General features: G+C 42.2%; 1 protein-coding gene across 1 annotated transcript in view; it reads left to right on the forward strand.

The window, feature by feature from the left end:
• WNK3 (WNK lysine deficient protein kinase 3) overlaps positions 1-19,209 on the forward strand; it is an 85,199-nt gene extending 65,990 nt beyond the window's left edge. Inside the window, 7 exon segments of the mRNA XM_054713822.1 lie at positions 7,394-7,625; positions 8,002-8,132; positions 10,332-10,951; positions 13,616-13,830; positions 14,282-14,395; positions 16,028-16,230; positions 18,794-19,209. Of these exon segments, the coding sequence (XP_054569797.1) occupies positions 7,394-7,625; positions 8,002-8,132; positions 10,332-10,951; positions 13,616-13,830; positions 14,282-14,395; positions 16,028-16,230; positions 18,794-19,123 (1,845 nt within the window). The 3' untranslated portion in view covers positions 19,124-19,209.
• The last annotated feature ends 5,301 nt before the right edge of the window (positions 19,210-24,510 follow it).

Genomic DNA, 24,510 nt, shown 5'->3' on the forward strand with positions numbered 1-24,510 from the left:
GAGGGCGCAGGCCAGGCTGATGGACCCCACCGGTGTACGAATCTTTGCACCAGGCCTCTGGTATTCATATGAGATCTTTGGTTAATCTCTTCCCACCCTCCCCCCTTCCCTCCAAGATTCATCAGTCTGTTCCATGTTTCCATGCCTGTGCATTAAGTGTCTGCCCCCTGGTGGTCATTGCGCGTTGTAACTACTGGCCGGTTGAATGGTTGCTTAGGCTTTTATATATATAGACACTTCTTTTTTTAATGTTTTTATTGATGAGAGAGAGAGAGAGAGAGAGGGGGAGAGAGAGAGAGAGAGAGATCGGCTGCCTCCTGCACCCGCTACTAGGGACCAAGCCCAAAACCCAGGCTTGTGTCCTGACCTAGAATTGAACTGTTGGCCTTTTGTTGTATAGGGTGACCCTCAACTAATTGAAGTCATACCAGCCAGGGTTACATATACTTCTTTACATATGTAGACTGGTTTGGATTTCTTAACAATATATTTTTATTGATTTTAGAGAGTAAGGGAGAGATAGAAACATCAATGAGAGAGAATCATTGATTGGCTGCCTCTTACATGCCCCACACTTGGGATTGAGCCCACAATCCAGGCATGTGTCCTGACCGGGAATCAAACTGTGACCACCTGGTTCACAGGTCGATGCTCAACCACTGACCCACACTGGCCGGGTCGATTGCATTTTTTCCCACTTATTTTGTACTATTCATGTCAGTACACATCGTTCCACCTCACTTAAATTTTTAGAGCAATAGTAAAATATTTTATTGAATAGATATAATTTAAATATTTACTTTTTGGTAAATAGTAATTTTAAGTTATTCAATTAATACATAAACATGAAAGCAATTCAGAATAGAAAATTTAAACTCATTGTTTTGTTAACACCCCCAACCCCCATTGCACTCCCCAAACACGGTTAAGTTCCTGATTTGGGGGTGTTGTTTTGGTTTTTAATAGATTTTTATTTATTTCAAAGAGGAAGGGAAAGGGAGAGAGAGTTAGAAGCATCAGTGATGAGATAAAGCCATCAATTAGCTGCCTCCTGTATGCACCCCCCCTCCACACTGGGGATCGAGCCCACAACCCGGGTATGTGCTCTGCCTGGGAATCAAACCCTGACCTTCTGGTTCATAAGCTGATGCTTAAAAACTGAGCCACACTGGCTGTTCTAAGATCCTGTTTTTTTGTTTGTTTGTTTTTTGTTTTTTAATATATTTTATTGATTTTTTACAGAGAGGAAGAGAGAGGGATAGAGAGTTAGAAACATCGATGAGAGAGAAACATCGATCAGCTGCCTCTTGCACACCCCCTACTGGGGATGTGCCCGCAACCAAGGTACATGCCCTTGACCGGAATCGAACCTGGGACCTTTGAGTCCACAGGCAGACACTCTATCCACTGAGCCAAACCGGTTTCGGCCTAAGATCCTGTTTTTTTTTTTTTTTTGTTTTTTAAATATATTTTTATGTATTTCAGTGAGGAAAGGAGAGGAAGAGAGATAGAAACATCAATGATGAGAGTGAACCATTGATCAGCTGCCTCCTGCACTTCCCCTACTGGAGATCCAGCCCACAACCTGGGCATGTGCCCTTGACTGGAATCCCAGTCCACAGGCTGACACTCTATCCACTGAGTCACACCGACTAGGACCTAAGTTTCTGTTTTAATTCTTGTGCTCATTGCCATTAATAACTAGTAAATAATATACTTATTCATTTTTTAATTTAGTAATTTCAGACAGTACTTATTGGCTTACTGCTATGAAGGGTGAGGAAATTATACTTTTTCTTTCCTCCACTCGTACATCTTCCAATTTTTATTAATTATACTAGAGGCCATTCTTGCACAAATATATAGAAGATTCGTGCAAGAATGGGCCTTCCTTCCCCTTGCTGCTGGCAGCTCCTTCGCTCTGGCCGGAGCCACCTTTCCACTCCGGCCCGGAGCCACCTTTCCGCCTTCCCACACTGCCCAGAGGCCTGGAGCAGCTAGAGTGGTGCCAAATGCCTGCATCATCGCCATGGCAATGACACAAGCATCCCGCCCTGCCCCCAGGCGCTCAGCGCCTGTGTATGCAAATTAACCTGTCATCTTTGGGTTGATTTGCATACTCACTCCTGATTGGCTGGTGGGCATCACGAAGGTACAGTCAATTAGCATGTTACTCTTTTATTAGGTAGACTAGAGGCCCAGTGCCCGAAATTCATGCACGGGGGTGGGTGTCCCTCAGCCCAGCCTGCACCCTCTCCAATCTGGGACCCCTCGAGGAATGTCTGACTGCCCGTTTAGGCCTGATCCCGGTAGTATCTGGCCTAAATGGGCAGTCAGACATCCCTCTCACAATCCAGGACTGCTGACTCCCAACTGCTCGCCTGCCTGCCTTTCTGATTGCCCCTAACCACTTCTGCCTGCCAGCCTGATCACCCCCTAACCACTCCCCTGCCAGCTTGATTGATGCCTAACTGCTCCCCTGCCAGACTGTTTGCCCCTAACTGCCCTCCCCGGCAGGCCTGGTTCCCCCCCCCCCCAACTGCTCTCCCCTGCAGGCCTGTGTCCCCCCACAACTTCCCTTCCCTGCAGGCCTGATCGCCCCCAACTTCCCTCCTCTGCTGGCCTGGTCACCCCCAACTGCCCTCCCTTGCAGGCCTGGTCACCCCTAACTGCCCTCCCCTGCAGGCTTGATTGCCCCCAACTGCCCTCCCTTGCAGGCCTGGTCCCTCCCAACTTCCCTCCCCTGCTGGCCATCTTGTGGCGGCCATCTTGAGTCCACATGGGGGCAGCCATTTTGTGTGTTGGAATGATGGTCAATTTGCATATTACTCTTTTATTAGATAGGATTACTTTTTAATTTTGGTAAAGTTTAGCATCTATATATTTTCTGTAACTATTGGTTGTACTTTGTCTATAGTTTGATTTAAAGAATTGGAAATGAATAAATAGCATTTATATTATAAATGTTATCTAATAATCATATAATGTGATTAGGACTATAATAAATGAAATATAGCCCTGACCGGTTTGGCTCAGTGGATAGAGCATCAGCCTGCGGACTGAAAGGTCCCGGGTTCGATTCCGATCAGGGGCATGTACCTTGGTTGTAGGCACATCCCCAGTAGGGGGTGTGCAGGAGGCAGCTGATCCATGTGTCTCTCTCATCAATGTTTCTAACTCTCTATCCCTCTCCCTTCCTCTCTGTAAAAAATCAATAAAACATATTTTTTTTAAAATGAAATATAATTCTCTGTCATTTATACTTTGTTATTTTAAGGAGACTTCTTTCTTCCAAGTGTTACTGTCAAATGGATTCTTTTGTTTAAGTGTCCATTGCTGCATCTTGATCAAACTTACCTGCCATTGTTTCTGGTGTCCTAAAATTCCTCCCTCCCCGAAATGTGACTGATATTTTAAAATATGTTCCATGAGAGACATGTGTGTGTGTGTGTGTGTGTGTGTGTGTGTTGTGTGTGTGTGTGTTGGGTGCACAATGCAGTGTGAGATGTATTCTTTTGTGAACCATGTCACCCCAGTAAATTCAATTTTTAAAAACCCACTAAACTGGATAGTTTAAATGGCTGAACTTTTGAATATGTGAAACATGGTGGGGTTTTTTAAAATAAAAACAATACCATGTTGAAATAATAGTTTTTTAATGCCCAAATATGTCTTTATTTTACTTCACACTTGATTAATTACATATGGTAGGATCATTTTGAGTTAATTTTTGTATATCGTATTAAGAAGGGTCCAGATTCAGTATTTTGTATGTGGAGATCCAGTTGTTCCAGCACCACTTGTCATTCTTTGTTGTTATTACAAATGGAATTGTTTTCTTAATTTACTTTCCAGGTTTTTTTATTGCTAGTGTACAGAAATAGAACTGATTTTTTGGGAGTGTTATATTCTACAAGTTTGCTGAGTTTATTAGCTCTGACAGCTTTGGGTGTGTTATTTAGGATTTTCTATATAGTATATAATATCATATCATCTGTGAATAGAGATAGTTTTATTTCATTTCCTGTTTTTCTTATCTATTAACTTTTCATTTCACACTTTCATCTCTGTCCCTTTGCTTTCTGTACTGGGAGAATTTCTCAATTTTTAAACTGTTTCCAATGTCCTATTCAGCTATTTTTTAATGTCAATGATTATGTTTTTAATTTCTAGTCATTGTAGGTAGTCCATTGTTTTTTCTTATAGATGTTGTATATTCACATATCTCTTGAAGATATTAGTCTTATTTTATGTTACTAATGCTAGTTCCTTGGCTATTCTTCTGTTTGTTGAGATAAGTGTTTTTTTTTTTATTGTGTTGATTTCCCATAAGTGTTTGGTGATTCTTACTTGTGTACTCATCTTTTCTTTTTCCCCTATAACATGTCTTGTTGGTCGCCTCATAAATACTATGCATCATTATTGTAGCCTACCTCCAGTGATTTGGAGGAAGGCATGGGCCATGCTTCCTTTTTTTTTTTTAATATATTTTATTGATTTTTTTACAAAGAGGAAGGGAGAGGGATAGAGAGTTAGAAACATCGATGAGAGAGAAGCATCGATCAGCTGCCTCCTGCACACCTCCTACTGGGGATGTGCCCGCAACCAAGGTACATGCCCTTGACCGGAATCGAACCCTGGGACCTTTCAGTCCGCAGGCCGATGCTCAATCCACCGAGCCAAACCGGTTTCGGCTGGGCCATGCTTCCTGGCACTGGATTGCACCTTGTTTCTAATGCTGCCTAGAGCAGCAGTCGCCAACCGGTGGTCCCCGGGCCACTGGTGGTCCGTGAGGTCCGAACGGGTGGCGCCCGCTGGCCTAGAGGGTGGCCCAGAAGACGAGCTTCCCCTTTTTCCTGGATGTTGTCTCCTCCCTGCATCGCTGACCTTTCTCTTGGCCACACACATTTTCCTCTTGCCGCTCTTAATTTGGGAGCAGATGTCTCCCGCTGTCTTTTGCTTGCTGTGGAGGTGGAGAGAGAAGGACCAGAACTGCCTGGCTGTTCCTTTTTTGCTACCCCAAGCAGTTTACTCTTTCCCTCAGTGAACACTGAATAAGTCAAGATCTCTGTTTTTGTGCCATTCACATCCTAGTGGGGGGAGATAGGCCCTAAAAAGATAAATAATTAAAGGGCTATGATAGAAAGACTCAGGGTGACTTTATGTAGGGTGGTCAAGGAAGGACTTGTACTTGGCGGTGACATTCACAGATGGAGACCTGTTCCAGGAACCAGACGAAAGCCAGCATGTAGGAGGGTGTTATGATATGATGTTGAAGAGGCAAAGAGAAGACAGATCGTGTGGAACTTTATAAGCGTTCTAGCCAACCACTAATTATCTTGGTCGGCCAGGACTCTCTCCCACTGCCCATATCTGCCACTCGAATTTGCAACGTTTTGTAACAGTTCCTGCATATGCCATGGGCTGCTTTTTCCTCCTTTAATTATATATGCATATGTCTACATCTGTTTTTCCTGCGTGTCTGTGAATTTGGATTGGTAAAGGAGGCTAGAACTTGTATGTGATTTACCACATTGATCCAGTTATTACTTAGGAAAAGTCTTGCCTGTAATTTCAGTGGGACCAATGCAACACTTTCTACATTATAATATTATTGAGAATATTTTCCTCTTTTTTACAAATATATTTTTATTGATTTCAGAAGGGAAGGGAGAGGGAGAGAGAGATAGACACATCAATGATGACAGAGAATCCTTGATTGACTGCCTCCTACACGCCCCACACTGGGGATTGAGCCCACAACCTGGGCATGTGCCCTGACTGGGACTCTAACCGGGACCCTTCCGTCTGCAGGCCAATGCTCTACCCACTGAGCCAAACCAGCTAGGGCTATTTTTCCTCTTCATGAAGGTAGTATTATTACCATTCCAAATGGGATTTTGGAAAATTAAAACTAATTGTTTAGAATTTTATTTTCAATAACTGCTAACCTTCCCCAAATGTTAATTCTTACCCAGGACTGCAATATACTTAGTGCCACTTAGGCTGTCTTCCTTTAGACAAATGCTAAATCCCATTCCTTGAGCTTTGAAATACTCTTTCAACTTTCTAGATTAGTAGTGACCATTCTCATGTTTCCGAAAGTATTTTTGATTGTGTATATTAATTTTTGTGTTAATTATTATAGGGAACTTATTTTTAAAGTGCTTATTTAGAATACAACAGTTAATTCTAGCTTTTTTAGGAGAGGGATAGGAGGTCAAGAAGAGGGAAGAGTGATTTTATTGCCTGCCATGCGTAGCCTGATGTTAACAGTTTTTAGAGCATGAATTTGAAGTGATTTTGAGATCCATTGTAAATTTCTGTGTGCTTACATAAAGTAAAAAATTTGATTTGGTAATATTTTCCTGTAAATCTACATGTCTAGATAACAAGCATAAATAAAAATGTTCAGTTTAAGAATATAGGGTTTTGCCCTAACTGGTTTGGCTCAGTGGATAGAGCGTCAGCCTGCGGACTGAAGGGTCCCAGGTTTGATTCCGGTCAAGGGCATGTAACTTGGTTGTGGGCACATCCCCAGTAGGGGGTGTGCAGGAGGCAGCTGATTGGTGTTTCTCTCTCATCGATGTTTCTAACTCTATTCCTCTCTGCAAAAATCAATAAAATATATTTAAAAATATATACAGGGTTTTGCCCAGCCAATGTGGCTCAGTGGTTGAGCATCAACCTATGAAACAGGAGGTCACAGTTAGTTTCCTGGTCAGGGCACATGCCCGGGTTGCGGGCTCGATCCCCAGTAGGGGACATGCAGGAGGCAGCTGATTGATGATTTTCTCTTATCATTGAAGTTTCTGTCTCTCTCCCTCTCTGAAATCAATTTAAAAAACATTTAAAAAATCTTGAAAAGAAGAAAAAAAGTATAGGGTTTCAGTAACCTTTTTTAGTAAATTAGTGCATATGAAGGAAATAATTTCAACTTTTCAAAGTTGCTATAAGGGAAAATATTCTAGGGTAGGAGATTCATATTCTGTTGTTTTATTTATCTGAAGTCTAATATATATTTTTTATTTACTGATTTTAGACAGGAAGGGGGGAGAGAAGGGGGGAGACAGCCATTAGTTCCACTTATTTATGCATTCATTGGTTGATTTTTATATATGCCATGACCTGGCATTGAACCCACAGCCTTGGTGGATGGGGACGACACTCTAACCAACTGAGCTCTGCCAGGGCCTGAGCTTTTTAAAGAAAGGGGAAGGCTTCATTCCATAAGCTGAATACTTCAGGTTCTGTCTGAAATGGTCCTATTAATGCAAGTATACATGGCATTCTGTTTTGGATTACCGATTCGTCCATACAAGAAACTGCAATGGTATAACCAACTGCGACGCCTTACCTAAATTTTTACCATTTTGATTTTTGTCTCGATTAGGAGATGTCCCCAGATGCCTCACTTCCAGGGGATCCAGAGGCCCATCCTGCTGCTGTGCCAAGCGGTGGAGCCACTCGTCTGCACACAGGAGGTGGATATTTTGGCCTAAGCTTTACTTGTCCTAGTCTCAAAAATCCTATTAGCAAGAAATCCTGGACTCGCAAATTAAAAAGCTGGGCATACAGGCTACGGCAGTCAACCAGCTTTTTCAAGAGATCAAAAGTCCGTCAAGGTAGTGTGCTTACAGTCAGGGACCTAGACTAGGTAACATCACTTTTCATTTACTTCTGTTCGGTTTTTGGTTTTTGTTCTTCATACACAAATGTTGCCACTTTTTGCCACGTAGCCCATGTATGTGACACATCCCATTAACGTCATTGCCATTTTATTTTTCCTTCTGTAAGTAATTTGATTTTATACTTTTTCATTTCATATAGAGACTAAGTCGGGATAAATCTTGCAATGTCTGGTTGAGAGTTAGGGTAACACTTTTTAATTGTCTAGCCGGAGTTAAGCTTTTTTCTGCTTTTCTTCATTTTTGGGAATGTACACAAATTTAGCCTTAACCAATTTTCTCTTTTCTCTTTACAATTTGGCGAAACTTACAGTGGAAACAGATGATGTGATATCCACAGTTGCTCCTGATCCCATTCCTCTGGCAGGAGAGTCCGCAGCTGATAGTAGGCCTTTGAGTAGATGCAAATCGATGAGTGGATCCTTTCAGCGGGGCCGGTTCCAGGTTTGTGCTTTTGATTAAATCCTTATCTACAATGCATTATAACAGGTAACAGCATTGAAGCCCGTGTAGATCAGTGGTCGGCAAACCGCGGCTCGCGAGCCACATGCGGCTCTTTGGCCCCTTGAGTGTGGCTCTTCCACAAAACACCACGTGCGGGCGTGCACATATAGTGCGATTGAAACTTCGTGGCCCGGCCACGCGCCCCTGGGTCTGGGAGAGGCCACGCGCCCCCGTGTCCGGGTGAGGCCATGTGTCCCTGGATCTGGGTGAGGCCACGCGCCCCTGGGTCTGGGTGAGGCCACGTGCCCCTGAGTCCGGCCGAGACCAAACCAGAGGGAGTCGGACCTCCGTTACCACCATTTGTCCACCATCCAGAGCTGAGGGGTCAGTGCCGACATGTACACATAAGGAACCGGTGGACATTGAAATTGGGTCTCAAAAGAACTGTTGGTCCAGAAAGAAACTCACTACAGACTGATTCATTTGCCTGTCAGCATAACTATTATTGCTCGTCTCACATTCAGTTCTTATAAGTATATCTCTAGTGACACATGATCTCGCTCATCTAGGGGAAATGATGAACAACATAGACTGATGAACAAGAACAGACCCAGAAACAAGGAGGCATCGATCGGACTATCGGGCCTCAGAGGGAGGGTAGGGGAGGGTGGGGGGAGGGGGGAGAGATCAACCAAAGGACTTGTGTGCATGCATATGAGCCTATCCAACGGTTAAGTTCAACAGGGGGTTGGGGCATCCGTGGGGAGGGGTGTGGGATGGGAATGGGGGGATGAGGACAAATATGTGACACCTTAATCAATAAAGAAATTTAAAAAAATAAAATAAAATAAAAGAAACTTCGTGGCCCATGCTCAGAAGTCGGTTTTCGGCCTGGGCGAGTCTATTTTGAAGAAGTGGCGTTAGAACACTCAAGGGGCCAAAGAGCCGCATGTGGCTCACGAGCCGAGGTTTGCCGACCACTGATGTAGATCATTGTCATATTTAATTTGCACCCCTTCACCTTTTGAAGCCATCCAGTAAAGGTGTCTAAAGAAATGGGGATTTATAGAGGGGGGATAAATAGTGATGGAAAATGAATGAGTGAATGAATGGCATCCTTTAAGAAAAAAGAAATGGATTTTAGTAGCTGGAAGAGGACACAGAAAGGGATCATTATTTTGTGGTGGTGAAACATCCATCTTATATAAAAACTGCTGTTTGAAATTTTAACCCTGCTATTTGGCTTCTGTAAATGCTTGCTTGCTTAAATAATAAGGAAAATAAGACTACTCCCATTCCAGAGAGGCCATTAAACCTTCCCCAGATGAAGTTATCAGTGCTGGCACCAGGCCAAGCCTTTGGTTGTGGTCTCAAAGCCCCAGCACATAGGGGCTCTTTAAGAACTTGCAAAGGGGACCGGAAAACCCCATATTTGGGAGACAAAGAGGGTAAAAAGGTATAAATACAGGAAACTTCCTGTGTGACTTCGCCCAGAATCCTAGAGACATTTTTCTCTGGGCCCGCGCGGAATAATAATAATAAATGTAACTCCATCTCTCCAAGCGTTGCTTGGTTCTTCTCCGTTCTTCTGTAACAGTGGGAGGTTGGGTCACCTGTTTTTATAAATCCCACTTCATGTCTTTTAGTATCTTGGCATCTTTAATTATGGACTTTTTTTTTTAATTGTGGAATTTTATTTGAGCACTCAATGCCAAGGCTCTTTACCCAAGGGGACCAATTGAAAGCCTTTGAAGCCCAGGTGGGGTAGCTCAGTTGGTTAGAGCCTCGTCCCCATACGCCAAGGTTGTAGGGTCAACCCCCTGTCAGAGCACACACAAGCATCAACCAATGAATGCATGAATGAGTGGAACAATGTTTCTCTCTCAACCAATGAATGCATGAATGAGTGGAACAATGTTTCTCTCTCTCTCTCTCTCTCTCTCTCTCTCTCTCTCTTCTCTCTCTCTCTTTCCCTCTCTCCTCCCCCCCTTTGTCTCTTTAAAATCAACAAATAACAAAACTAAAAAGAAAGACGTGCAATATGGGGAGATGCATGGGATTTTAAAGCTTTGGTATTATCAATGTGTCCATCACAAGCAGAACAGCCACTTGTCTGTGCCACATGTCGATCCTGAATTTCTTTGTGGGTTCGCTCTTTGGTTAGGCGGAGCCAGCCACTTTTGCCTTTTTGTATCTCAGGTGATTACCATCCCTCAGCAGCAGTCCGAGAAAGTGACATGTACTGGAATCAAACACGGACCAGCCTTCAATGCCATGCCAAGCCATTCTAGTGAAGAAGCGCCAGCCTTCACTGAAACCGCAAAGGCTCAGGTAGTAGAAATAGAACCTGCCACGCACAGTCCAGAGACTGTGTTTGCTCCTCAGAACCCAGAAGCTCTTCGTGAAACCTTTCAGGAAGGTAAACCAATTCCTAAACCAGGAGACAGTTCCTCGTTCAGCACAGCCGGTGAGACTGACGTCTCCTCTGTAACCCCGGAAAAGGAACTGGAAGAAAACTCAGCGACGGGAAGTAGCATGCAGTCTGGCTCCGAACTGCTGCTTAAAGGGAGAGAGAGGCTTACTGTTGAGAAACAGCTTTGCTCTGATGGTGAATTTTCAGCCACTCTTACTGACAGAGGGAACTCGGTGGCGGAGAGTAATCCGGAGAGCGATCAGGGCGTACCACTCCATGAAGAGAAAGCCTGCGCTCAGACAGAGAGCTCACTCTTCTATTCGCCATCTTCCCCAATGAGCAGTGATGATGAATCCGAAGTAGAGGATGAGGACTTGAAGGTGGAGCTTCAAAAATTACGAGAAAAGTAAGAACTGTTTCTCTTTTGTCACCTAGCTAGTTGCCCTGGGTTTAGTTTGGTATTTTTGTTTTTAAATATATTTTTATTGATTGCAGAGAGGAAGGGAACGGGAGAGAGAGATAGAAGCATCATGGATGAATCATAGATCAGCTGCCTCCAGCACGCCTCCTACTGGGGATTGAGCCCACAACCCAGGCTCGTGCCCCTGGCTGAAATCGAACCCGGGACCCCTCAGTCGCAGGCTGACACTATCCGCTGAGCTAGGGGTGCCCTGGGTTTTATAGAACTGTTAGGTTGCTAACTAATTTAGGACTGGTGGCATTTTATATATATTGATTTCAGAGAGGAAAGGGTCAGGGGGGAGAGAGAGACATCGATGTGAGAGTGGGACATTGATCTGCTGCCTCCTGCATGCCCCACACTGGGGACTGAGCCCATAATCCGGGCATGTGCCCTGACTAGGAATTGAACCATGAATTCCTGGTTCATAGGTTGACGCTCAACCAGTGAGCCATGCTGGCCGGGCAGGACTGATGACATTGTAATGATTGAAAACTTTTTTTTATGATTGAAAACTACAAAGACAGCATCTGATCCCACTGGTTATGAACTCAGTCCTACAAGACTGCACCCCCTGCCCAGATGCCAGTTACAAGTCCAGGTGGTATTACCTATGCTTCTGACTAGCCTGTTATAAGTTGGAGGTTCCCTCCAAAGGATGCAACTCAAGAACAGCCAAATGGCAAGGTATGGGGGAAGGAACATGGAACTTCATGCACTCTCGTGAGTGCCACTCTCCGACCAACCGGGAAACTCTCCGAACCTTGTAATACAGGAATCTTTATGGAGTCTTCATCTAGATAGGTGTGACTGAGTACGTCATTGACCATTGGTGATTCATTTAATCTCCAGCCGCACCCCTCATCAGAGGTCGGGGGGAGGAGCTGAAAATTCTCATCCTATAATCACTTGGCTGGTTCCCCTGGGACTTTCACAAAAGTCACTTGATTGACTTAGACACCAGTGTGAGGTTGTGCGTCGTTTCTCATTAGGAATAACAAGACACTCCTTTCACCTTTATTACTCTGGAGCTGTTTGAAGACACAAGACCAAATATATCACAAACTGCCGAAACCGGTTTGGCTCAGTGGATAGAGCGTCGGCCTGTGGACTGGAAGGTCCCAGGTTCGATTCCGGTCAAGGGCATGTACCTTGGTTGCGGGCACATCCCCGGTGCGGGGTGTGCAGGAGGCAGCTGGTCGATGTTTCTCTCTCATCGATGTTTCTAACTCTCTGTCCTTCTCCCTTCCTCCCTGTAAAAATCAATTAAAAAAAATAAAAAATAAAAACAAATATATCACAAACAATTCTCCCATTGCTCTTATCACTTAGGAAATTACAAAAATCCATCTCCTATTTCTCATGCCCTAATATAATTTCTCAACCACTGTGACCTATTTCATTTACAAATATATAGTTTTTGCTTTTGACAAAAGTGTTATCATGATACACATGTTATGCTGCAATTTTTTACTTTGTCACCTATGTATATTCATGTTTGCACAAATAATCTGTATTCCATACACTGAAATAGCTTATCACCACTGAAAGTTTATTTAATCTCTCCTTAGTGGACATTTCAGTTTTATCCCATGTTTTGCTTGAAGTGAACATCCTTATTTGTTATACAGTTATGCAAGTATTTTTGTAGGATCAACACCTAAAAGTAGAATTGCTGGGTTAAAAGATATGTACATTTTAAATTCCATAGATATTGCTATTATCAAATGTAGCTATACCGTATTGCACACCAAACAAAAATATATGAAAGTGCCTATTTTCCCACTTCTTAACAACATTGGGATGGATATTGTTGATCCTTTTAAGTTTTATTCCACTCAGATGAATTCATTTTTTAATACATATTTTTATTGATTTCAGAGATGAAGGGAGAGGGAGAGAGAGATAGAAACATCCATGATGAGAGAGAATCATGGATCGGCTGCCTCCCGCAAGTCCCCCACTGGGGATTGAGCCCACAATCCAGGCATGTGCCCTTGACCGGAATCGAACCTGGGACCCTTCAGTTTGCAGGCCGATGCTCTATCCACTGAGCCAAACCGGCCAGGGCTGTATTCATTTTTAAAAAATTATATTATCTTAACTAAAAGTGAGGTTGTGCATCGTCTCATTTATTGGTTATTTGTATTTTTCTTTGGAGTCACCTTTTCATATTCGTTCCCTCTTTTCTAAAAGATAATTTCTTTTCTTCTTACTGATTTTTAGGAATTATTTACACATTCTAAATATTAACCTTTTCTATATAATGCAGATACTTTTTTTCTTGTTTATACCTGCATCATATAAAAAAGAAAAAATTGATAATATCAATGCTCTGTGACTTTTAAACTTTGTTTTGCTGTTTTTCACTATATTGACGTTTTAGAAATTTATTCCTGTCAGTTTGTGGACCTTTCTTCTTTATGTCTGATTAGTTTAATGGTATGCTTAAGAAGACATTTCCCATTTTAAAATTGTGAAAACATTCTGTATGTCCACATTCTTAATCTAAATGCCTTGTTAAACGTTACTTGTGCTGGTGTGACATTTTTTAGCTCATCTGCACAGAACCGGCAGCATTAAAACGCTTTCTGCCTCATTTTTATGTAGACATATTCAGGAGGTGATAAATCTTCAAACCCAGCAGAATAAGGAGCTGCAGGAGCTCTATGATCGCCTCCAGGCCATTAAAGATAGCAAACTTCAGTCCTCTGCGGTTTCTCTGCCATCCGCATCCCCACCGCGTCGACCAAGATCTCTCAGAAGCAAACTTCGGAGCCGCCCCCAGTCCTTGACACAGGTGGACAGTGATTCGGCTGCTACAGGTAAATCAATTTTAAAAGTGGTTTTAAAAACATTGGCCAATGATCAGAAAAATAATGATCATGTATTTTTTATTAAGCTAAGATGATTTGAAGAGGTGCACATTCTGAGATTCTTTTCTACCTTTTTTTGCTGTTAAATGTTCTTTTATGAAATAATGATGAGGATAAATGAGAGATTTTGGAGAGCAGATTAATCTATTTCGTGTTTTTATTTGGAAAACAAAAACCCGAAGTCCCAATTTCAGTCCCCAAGTACTTTTTGAAATTTTAGCAATTCAGGGGAACTGCTGGTCTAACATTTAGAGTTTGTTGTTGGTTGCCAACAAAGATTATCTTAAAAATATAGTCATGTTCTATCTGATACAAGAACTTTATTATTTATGAGAATATTGGAAAATGTACTTGTTTTTGTTAATCCTCACTGGAGGATATTTTTTCCATTGGTTTTTAGAGAGCGTGGAAGAAAGGGAAAGAGAAAACGAGGAACACGAGCATGAGAGACACATCGATTGGTTGCCACCAGCCCCCTCCCAGACCAGGGCTGGGGATGGAGCCTGCAACCGAGGTAAGTACCCTTGACTGGAATCAAACCCATGACCCTTAGGTTAGAGGGCCAACACTCTTAACCACTGAGCTAAACAAGCAAGGGGTGTACTTTTTTTTTTTTTTTTAAGGATCAGTCTCTGTTTAACTAATAAAGAAGTTGTTAGTTAAGTCAGCCTTCCTTGGTTACATGTGCAAAGTCAAGGCGGGAGTTGAAGGTGTACGTTAAGGATGTATGTGAGATTTCAGTAGAATTTGTGGTAGACGGAATGATGGCTACCCCCCACCCCCACCCCAAGAAGTCTGTGTTTAAATCCCTGGAACCTGTGACTATGTTCATTTGTATGGCCAAGTGGAATTGAGGTTGTAGATGGAACTAAGGGTGTTAATTAGTGGATTTTATTTTATTTTTATTCTTTTGCTAATCCTCACCCAAGTATATTTTTCCATTGGTTTTCAGAGAGAGTGGAAGGGAGGGGGAGAGACAGAGAGGGAGAGAAACATCGATGTGGAAGAGGAACATTGATTAGTTGCCTCCTGAACATTGTAGCCTGCAACCGAAGTATATGCCCTTGATCAGAATCAAACCTAGGACCCTTCAGTTTGCAGGCCAACGCTCTATCTACTGAGCCAAACAAACCAGGGCTCAATGAACTTTAAAATAGGGAGATTTTCGCCCGGGGGAGGGGGGAGGGGGGAGTGCAGGAGGCAACTGATCAATGATTCTCATCATTGATGTTTCTATCCCTCCCTCTCCCTTCTTCTCTGAAATCAATAAAAATACTTTTTTTTAAAAAAAAGATAGGGAGATTTTCCTGGATTATCTGGGTCCAGTGTAATCATAAGCATTCTTTAAATTACAAAAGGGAGACAGAAGAGAGGATCAGAGAAAAGATGTGAGGAGGGAAGCAGTGTCAGAGAGAATTAATACGGCTGGCTTTGAAGACAGAGGGAGGGGGCCACAAACTAAGGAATGTAGGCAGCCCCTAGAAGCTGGAAAAGGCCTGGGAACAACTCTAAAGCCCCCGGAAGGACAATGCAGCCCTGCCAACACCTTGATCATAGCCCAGTGAGACCCATGTCAGACTTCTAACCTACAGAACTATAAAATAATACATTTGTGTTGTTTTTACGCCACTAATTTTTTGAAGCTCATTGTAAGTCAATATGGTATACTGAAAAGAAAGAGAGTCCTGTCTCAGCTTCATTATTTCCAGGCCTGGCTCTGTGGTAACTAATTGCGTTAACCCAGGCATGTCAATTAATTTTTCTGGGCCTCTTCTCCCCATTATAAAACAACTGGTTTAGATTAGACTTCTAAGAGTCTTTCTACTTCTAACATTCTGTGATTGTTTTTTAACTCTTCTAAGTATCTATCTGAGGATTAGGGTTGATGCTAATTTTTTCAGTGACACTACTATTTATTATACTTGATTTATACCTAAGGTGAACATATAATTTGCAATCCAGACAAGAGGAAATGTTTGAGAACGAAAGGAGTATGGTTAGTAATTACTTCAGGACAACAGCTTTAAGCCAGAACTGCCCCAGATAAACTGAAATGTCTGCTTACTCTGTCAATTGCATTGGTGTTCAAGTAAGAGTATTTATCAGTTTTAATTCCTTTTTATGGTTTCCCTGGTTTTCCTTATAGATCCACTGTGTGCGGAGAGTAATACAGCATCAAGCCAGCAATCTCCAGCTAGTAAAAAAGGGATGTTCACAGATGACTTACACAAATTGGTAGATGACTGGACAAAGGAAACGGTTGGAAATTCTCTTATTAAGCCAAGTTTAAACCAACTTAAACAGAGTCAACACAAATTAGAGACTGACAACTGGAACAAAGTACATGAAGTAAGTTGTTTATACCCAGTTCTCTTCACTTATAAGAATTAAAACCCTGGCTGGTGTAGCTCAGTTGTTTGAGGGTCATCCTGTACACCTAGGGGTCCCTGTCAGGGGACATGCCTGGGTGTGTTTGATATTTAGAGAATGGAAGGGATGGGGGAGAGAGAGAAACATTGATGTGAGAGAGACATATCCATCAATTGCCTCCGCATGTGCCCCAACTGGGGCCAGGGATCGAATCTACAACCCAGTTACATACCCTTGATCAGGAATCCAACCTGCAACCCTTTGGTGCTCAGGCCAACACTAACCGTTGAGCCACACCGGCCAGGGCCTGAGATGCTTTTGAAATATCCAGTTCAGTCTTTTAAAAATAAAAGTCACATTATTGTTTATAAAATGCTTGTTATAGAATTTAATCAATGTGGAAAAATACAAAATTTAAAATACTGTCTTCAGCCCTAACCGGTTTGGCTCAGTGGATAGAGCGTCGGCCTGCGGACTCAAGGATCCCAGGTTCGATTCCGGTCAAGGGCATGTGCCTTGGTTGCCAGCACATCCCCAGTTGGGGGTGTGCAGGAGGCAGCTGATCGGTGTTTCTCTCTCATCGATGTTTCTAACTCTCTGTCCCTTTCCCTTCCTCTCTGTAAAAAAATCAACAAAATATATTTTTAAAAAAATACTGTCTTCAAATCCCACCACCCAGATATAATTGTCACTAGCTTTTGATAAACACCATTTCAGGTATCTTTCTATGTCTGTATATGGATACATGGAAATCCTATATAATAAAAGTGTAGTATGCAAATTTTCCCCTCAACCTGGGGTTGTCCAGGAATTTGACCAGGGGGTGGGGCCGGCTGGGGGAAGGGAGGGAGGCCCCAGCCAGCAGCTGCTAGAGACTCTACCAGTGTATGAATTTTGTGCACTGGGCCTTTAGTATATGTATAAAAAATGCAGTCATACTGTATGTGCTCTTTTGAATCAGAAGTGTTAAATTCAGTTTTACTTTAACCGAACAAAAACACTGATATGAAGAAGGAATTGCTGAAACTTAAGCAAATGTGTGGGGGTTTTTTCACCTCAAGAGATATTGTCATTTATTCTTTTTTAAAAATATATATATTTTGTTGATTTTTTACAGAGAGGAAGGGGGAGGGACAGAGAGTCAGAAACATCGATGAGAGAGAAACTTCGATCAGCTGCCTCCTGCACACCTCCCACTGGGGATGTGCCCGAAACCAAGGCACATGCCCTTGACCGGAATTGAACCTGGGACCCCTCAGTCCACAGGCCGACGCTCGATCCACTGAGCCAAACCGGTTACAGCTGTTATTTATTCTTGAGTCAAGCTCAAAAACTTTACCCTAACTTTAGCTTGAAACTTTCAGTTTAGTTGAAATGGTTTTAGCTTGACCATTCACTTTAGAAGAACTAAGCATTTGGGACTGATACTAATCTCTCCTTTGAGAATTATTTACTTCCATTAGACTTATTAGTCCCATGTGCATAAGATTTCAGTAATCTTTATACATATGCTTAATCACAATACAATATAAGAAGAATCAGATAGGGATATATTTCCTCAATACTTCCAAAAGCATAATTGTCTTGAGTTTAAATTTCCAAAAATATAATAGAAATGTCACACTTTATTTAAAGACAGTGAGTAGAAGGGAGTAGGGAGATGACATTTATTGAGCACCTACTGTATCCCAGGCTCTTTCCCTCATGCCATACTAAATCATGCTCCTCTGTCTTCAAAGAATTATGTAATATAGTAAGACTAGAGGCCCAGTGCATGATTGAATCATGCACACGTAGGGTCCCCTACACGCTTTCGCTTTCGATCACGGGGGAGCTGGGTGCCTGTCCGCTGGTGCACCAGGCCTTTCAGAAGCCTCCGGCGCGGCAGAGGCTTCTGAAAGGCCTGGTGCCTGAGCGGACAGGCACCCAGCTCCCCCGCTTTTGATGGTCCACGGTGGGACATGAGCTCGCTGCCCCAGAGGCCCCTTCTGTGCTGCAGCACAGCCATGGCGCAGACGCTGGCCCAATTGGCCACCCCGAGTCCCGCGCCTCCTGGCCAATCGCGGGCATAGCGAAGGTATGGTCAATTTGCATATTTGTCTAATATTAGGTAGGATGGGCTATTGTGTGTGGTGCTGAATAAGGGAATGCCCAGGACTGGCAGAAGGAAATAAAAATAGAAGAGTAATGCTAGCATGAGGACAGGAGACACTAAACCGAACAGAGATTTAGCAAGGCCCTTAGAGTTAGCTGGAACATTGTTCAAATCCTCAGCTCACTATGAATTTGCTTAGTGTGTCAGCTGCTACCAATTTTGAGCTGCTTTTTCCACATCTGAAAATGCCTACCTCGCAGGGAAGTTATGAAGATGAACTAGACAAGATATGTAACTATGCTTAGCACACAGAAAGGTGCTGCAAAAACGCTAGCCGCTCATCGTAATCGTGGGAGCAGAAAGCCAAAAAGAATCGGAAGGAACATAGATGGGTAAAAGCATCTGCCAAATAAACTGATCTTTTGTTTTTATTTTTGTTTTCGTTAGAATACTCCATCTGCTCTGGGCTACACACCAACGTGGATTTCTTCGCTGCCCCAAATCCGTGGAGCTGTCCCGGCCTCCTCACCACAAGGACTCCCACTCCCTGCGTATCCTGGGCCATTACCATCATATGGAGTGCCCCATGTCTGTCAGTATAATGCTGTGGGGGGGGCCGGGTATCCAGTACAGTGGGTAGGAATTCCCGGACCAGCTCAACAGCCTGTGGTCATGCCTACCCAACCAGGGCCACCGTTCCAGCCAGCAATTAATTTGCCTGCGTTTCCATCATCCTCAGTGCAGAATCCATCCACGAACCCTCCGGGTCCCAAGTGAATCAGAGTAAATGATGAATGAAGAAAAGGGAGCTTTTCTTCAGAATTATTTCCGGGACACCTAAGATATAAAACTTTCTTCTTCTTGGGTTCTGCCATCTTTTCCTCATTTGAGTTTACTTTCCACTGTATTTTTTTGGGTTCCGATGTAGTCTTTGATATAGCTCGTCATTCTGTAGAGCTGTGCAGTTTGTACATAGAACACTGCGCACAGAAATGTTTTTTCACTTCAAATCCTATCCTCTTTGATACTTGATTTTTTAAAAATACTGTTCAGAATGCTTTAAATGAGCTCGGCTTGAGCATTACCATTTCCAGGACACTTACCATGAATTGCTGAAAAGCCTCCATTTTTTACTGCTGCCAACTGCAGCTGGATGATACTTTTCTTTAAAATGTATAAGAACTATTTAAATTGATATTCCCCCAATGTGGACAAAGTGAGATCCTCCGACAGCCGGAGTCTTGTGGGATTCTTCACATGTTTGTCTTAGGTTTACCTCTCCCAGAAGGCAGGGTAATGCTGCAGGAAATGTTTTGGTGTATAAAATTAGAATAACTTTTGTCAACTAATATAGAACACGAGCCCTTTTTAATGTGATTTTCTTCCCGTCTTCACAGCTGTAGGAGTGAAGCCTTGTTCTAGGTGAGGCGGAAAGAAAGGATAAAAACAGAACTGTAACAGTTCCTTGATTCTGCAGATAATGTAGCTGTTTTAGGATTTCCATAGTAATTCAAAGCAGCTGTCTCCTTGTTTCTCATGTGCACACTGCGTTGTTTTTGAGCATCTGAGAGGCATCGGTTTGGCTTGCATTCTTTTGCAAGGGATATATTGCAGCTGATAACGAATCTCATTTGGGGGGGAATCTTTGTATTCCTGACAAAGAGGATTCAAGTCACACCTCTATTGACCCATTCTTCTGAAGTGAAATTTACTTGACACAGTAGGTTTTGTAGGTTTCAAGACTTACACATGAAACACTGGCTTTACAGGGTTCTAAGAGATGTGGGGTATACACTGTCCTGCAGTGAAATAGTAGACCCTTGAAGTATACTATTTAATTGCCCTTAGCTTTTTTTTATTGCCTTTTTTTTTCAGTTGTTATAATTTCTAGTTAGTATCTATAGCCTCTTGTTTTTAGATCTTAGATTATTTTTGCAACCTCTTTAGAATCTGCGAGAGGTCACTGTCAAGTTGCACTTTACTGGGTTTTATCCAGTTTTTGGGAGGAGGGAAGGCAATGTCAAAATATACACTTTTGGTTTTCAAAGAAAGTTAACTATAATCATCTTAAAAGGCTGGTCACAGAGTTACCTAATGCTCCGTCTGTGAAACCCGAGTCAAATTCGTAAATGGTATTTACCGACCGCCACATAGACATGTTTAAAATACTTTGCACTCTTGACAATTTCAAGGTGGTTTCCAGTGCGCGTTTACCTTAAGAACAAGTACTGTCTAGTGGTAAACATTCCAAATTCTCACCCAGTATTTCTGTGAACAGATTTTCCTCCATATTCCACTGCAAATTTTTGCCCATGAGCCTGCCAGGTAATGAAGCAAACTTGATGGGTGTCGTTTGGGTTTTTTTGCACCGTTTACTTTGTGACATTCAGTGCCCTTTCTAAAAAGATATATGTCTTTATACTGCTTTACCTGAGGATTGCCCTCGCCATGGTGAAGATTCTGTCACTATCATTTGGGGCATGGAGGGTAGCATTTGGAGAATTGCTGTTGGTAAGAGCCAAAGTTTCTTTGCGTATAACATGCTAGTTTGGATGAGTCTTCCTAAATCTTATGTACACATTCTTCAAATTCCTTCTACAGTATTGCTTTGCGAGTTGAAGTGATTTTAGGACAGTAGTGTAATGCAAGTGCTTGCATTGCAGTGTTTACCATCTATAGATAAACAATGTGCCTGAAATTTGTAATTCTTTCAAACTGCTCGTGTTTCATTAGAAGATTTGGATTTGTGTGATTACATTGAGACTTATAACCTAGAACAGCGGTCGCCAACCTTTCAGACCTCCGGTTAGCGACCACTGACCCAGAAAGTGAAAATACTGCAGGTTTTAAGGTCCCTTCTCCTCTAGTCAAAATCCTTTTTTTGTTTTTTTTTACTTTTTAATTTTGGGAGGGAGGAAGGGAGAAAGAGAGATGGAGAGTGAGAGACATCTCTGGGCTGCCTCCTGTACGCGCCCTGACTGCAGATGGAACCCGGGTACGTGCCCTGACCGGGACTCGAATCTGCCACCTTTCAGTGTCCAGGACAACGCGCCAACCAACTGAGCCACACCAGCCAGGGCTCCAGTCACAATCCTTTTAAACAGTGTACCTACCCCAAGATGAAAAAAGCTCCATGGATGATATGCACAATTACATTTATGAATGGCTGCTCTATATCACATGCCCCACCACGTTTGGCCACCACCTCCGTTTTATGTCTGATTCATCATTTGTTTGCCTGCAGACTTTTGCAGTGCCTTGTAGTATTTAGAATCTTTTCAGATTTTTTGCTGGAAAGAAAAGTAGTCTTCTAAAGTTTGAAGATGGTGAATAGTGTACTGCCGCGTCCATGCTGACTGCAGTGGTTGGGTTAACATATATGTTATGTATACATTGTGTATATGTAACGTGTGTGTAAGTTTAAAAATGCAAAAAAAAAAAAAAAAAACAACCAGTGACATTGTGCGGAAATGAAGAAAACAGTGTTATTCACATCACTGTGGGGTTTTTTATTTATTTTTTTCCCATTACTTAAATGTTTGATTCAGCTTATGGTCACTTTGACTGTAAATATTGGCTAGTTTTCTATATAGGGATTTTGCATTATTTCCTAACTTTTTGCTAAATCATATACTAGTGCTGTTTGCATCCTTGCTGAGGTACTTTTCCAACCCAGAAATAGTTAATTCTTGAGGTAAAGCTCAGAAGTTCCCTTCTTACTTAACCAAGAGCCTACTGTATGTATAACAAGGGCCTTCTACCCACTTCCCGAAAACGAACTGTCCTTTTCATTTTCCTTCTTGTGGGAGAGAAAAGGGTTGTACTATGTCATCTGCTTGTAACGTTTATTTGGGGGGGGGGGGGGTAGTCTGTATGTCCAGCCGCCATGTTTACTTCTCAAAGTGTAAGTCTGACGAATAGTACTGTACCTCCATATGTGCTAATGTGAGCATCTCTTCATGAATTACCTGCTGCTATGTTTGTGAAGTTGGGTGTAACATCTTAAGAACATGAAACCAGTATTGGTGTAAATCTAATGAAAATTACCCTATGTATATTTGTAGCAGTCTTGAATCTCTGTTTAAGGTAATTTGCTGTAATATAATCAATATCCATTCTGTTTCTCATCCTCCTCTTACCAGTTTTATAACGAGCATGAATTCTAATGGTTTGACAGCAAAAATATCTGTGGAAGTTTAAAAGGCACTTTTCCGCTGCGATTTTTAGATTGAGTGTAGAGTGTTTTGAGTGTAGAGTATGATGGGATGTATCCTTTTAGAACCCCAGGTTTAATTCCAGTCCAGTTGCTTTTGTTAATCTACCTCGTTTTCAGTGCTGTTTGGGGGTGCACAAGTAAACACTGCCTGTGAAACTTGCTTTTTTTTTTTTTTTTTTTTTTTGCCTTGATTCTCAGTATTCTTTCAGGTTATTAACCTAGCCTGCCTCTTTGTCCCAGCGTTAACTCTGAATTTGTGATGAGAGGGGCTATCACTCTGCCACCGATCTGTGTTTAAGTGATGAGAGCCACACGCATCTCTGAAATAAGCTTTGGGGGTTTGGGGGTGGAGAGCAGATAAATAAATCCAGCTTGTGGCAGTATAAGAATTAGTTGTGGGAATTAGCTGTCAAATGAGCAAATGATAAGAAAGCACCCAAATTTAGACAGTTCAGTGCCTGTAACTTTGTGTCTTTTATTAGAGATGCGTTTCTTATCTGTGTTCCTAAAAGGGCTATGGGAGAAGCTGTTTTAACTAACTACCACAGTGAAGTAGCTTGACAAATCCTACGGCGGTGGCCTGTCATTCAGCATATTAGCATCTGCGGGATATTTGCAGCGATGTTTGGTTACCTGGGAATAGCTGTAAGCTTTCACTTGAATTGTAGTTGGTGATAACTTGATCCCATCTCTGAAGTTTATTGGAGGCATTGACTTTCTTTGCTGTCTTTTCCGAGTGATGAAAATGATGCATTCCTTTTTCCCCAAAAACACTCAGCAAATGTTTGTAAACCACATGGTCCTTGTTCCACATGCTTACCATGTGCAACACTACAGCGTATTTCATGGCAACAAATACTGTATTTCAGGCTTCGTGCACAAGTACATTCCTGAGGTATATGTGCCATCAGTGTGGGATTCAGTTTCTTCATCTTTTTGTTTCAGAAAAATTTGAGATGACATGTGGGCCATTTTCTGGAATAGATTGTTCACATTTCATTCTGATTATCGGCGACTGATTTCCCCACCCGATGACACAGAAAAGGGTGGGTGGCATAGAAAAGACAATTAATTGATTTGGTAAACGTAATTTCTGGGATCGACCTTTTTAAGAAAACAACAACAGACTATACAATGGTGACAGTCAAACTTGCTAAAATCCTTTGAGGTGAAATTAGCACGAAACTTGAATGGAGCCAAATGCCTTCAGGTCACCCCGGAGATAGTTTTACATGTGAAGGATGAACACAAACATTGGTCAGGTCTTGACAGCCGACTTAGGCAGGGGCCTGGGATAGTGACTGGGTTACACTGAAGTTATTTTTAACTGAGATAGCTAACAGAGTGTACACACCACCAGCTCCCATTCTGGAAGGTTTTCTTTTCATTTTGAAAAAGTTACAAAGGCTGAAAGTCAAGCAAGAAGGGAAGAGAGAAACTGGGCTCTTGAGAGAAAAAAAGTGCCAGTGTAAAATAAATTCCTAATTGTGTGCTTGTCATCCTTCCAGTTTTTGTGGTTTTTTTTTTTTTTAAGTTGCATTTCTTTTTCACTATATTTTAAGATTTCAGATTGAGGTTTGTGGTCCAGTACATACCCTCAGCAGAAATCGTGACTGATCGGAAAGTGCAAGGTCTGCCATGCTCAATCACATAAAGCTTTGTTTGATATGAATATTAAGCATGTAGACCTAGTTCAGCATGGGAGCCACTCAGGAAGTTTATGCAATTAATAAACTTTCATGCATAATTTACTATGAAGTATACAGAATTTCAGTCACATCTCTACATTTAACATTTAGTTGTATATGTGAACTCTTTTTTTTTTTCATTGATTTTTTTTTAAAGAGAGAGGAAGGGGGAGAAAGAGAGAGGAACATCGATCAGTTGCCTCCAGTACACTCCCCGACTGGGGATTGAACCCGCAACCTGGGTATGTGCCCTAACCCGA

Source organism: Eptesicus fuscus, chromosome 1 (genome assembly GCF_027574615.1).
Source record: "Eptesicus fuscus isolate TK198812 chromosome 1, DD_ASM_mEF_20220401, whole genome shotgun sequence".
NCBI classification, from domain to species: Eukaryota; Metazoa; Chordata; class Mammalia; order Chiroptera; family Vespertilionidae; genus Eptesicus; species Eptesicus fuscus.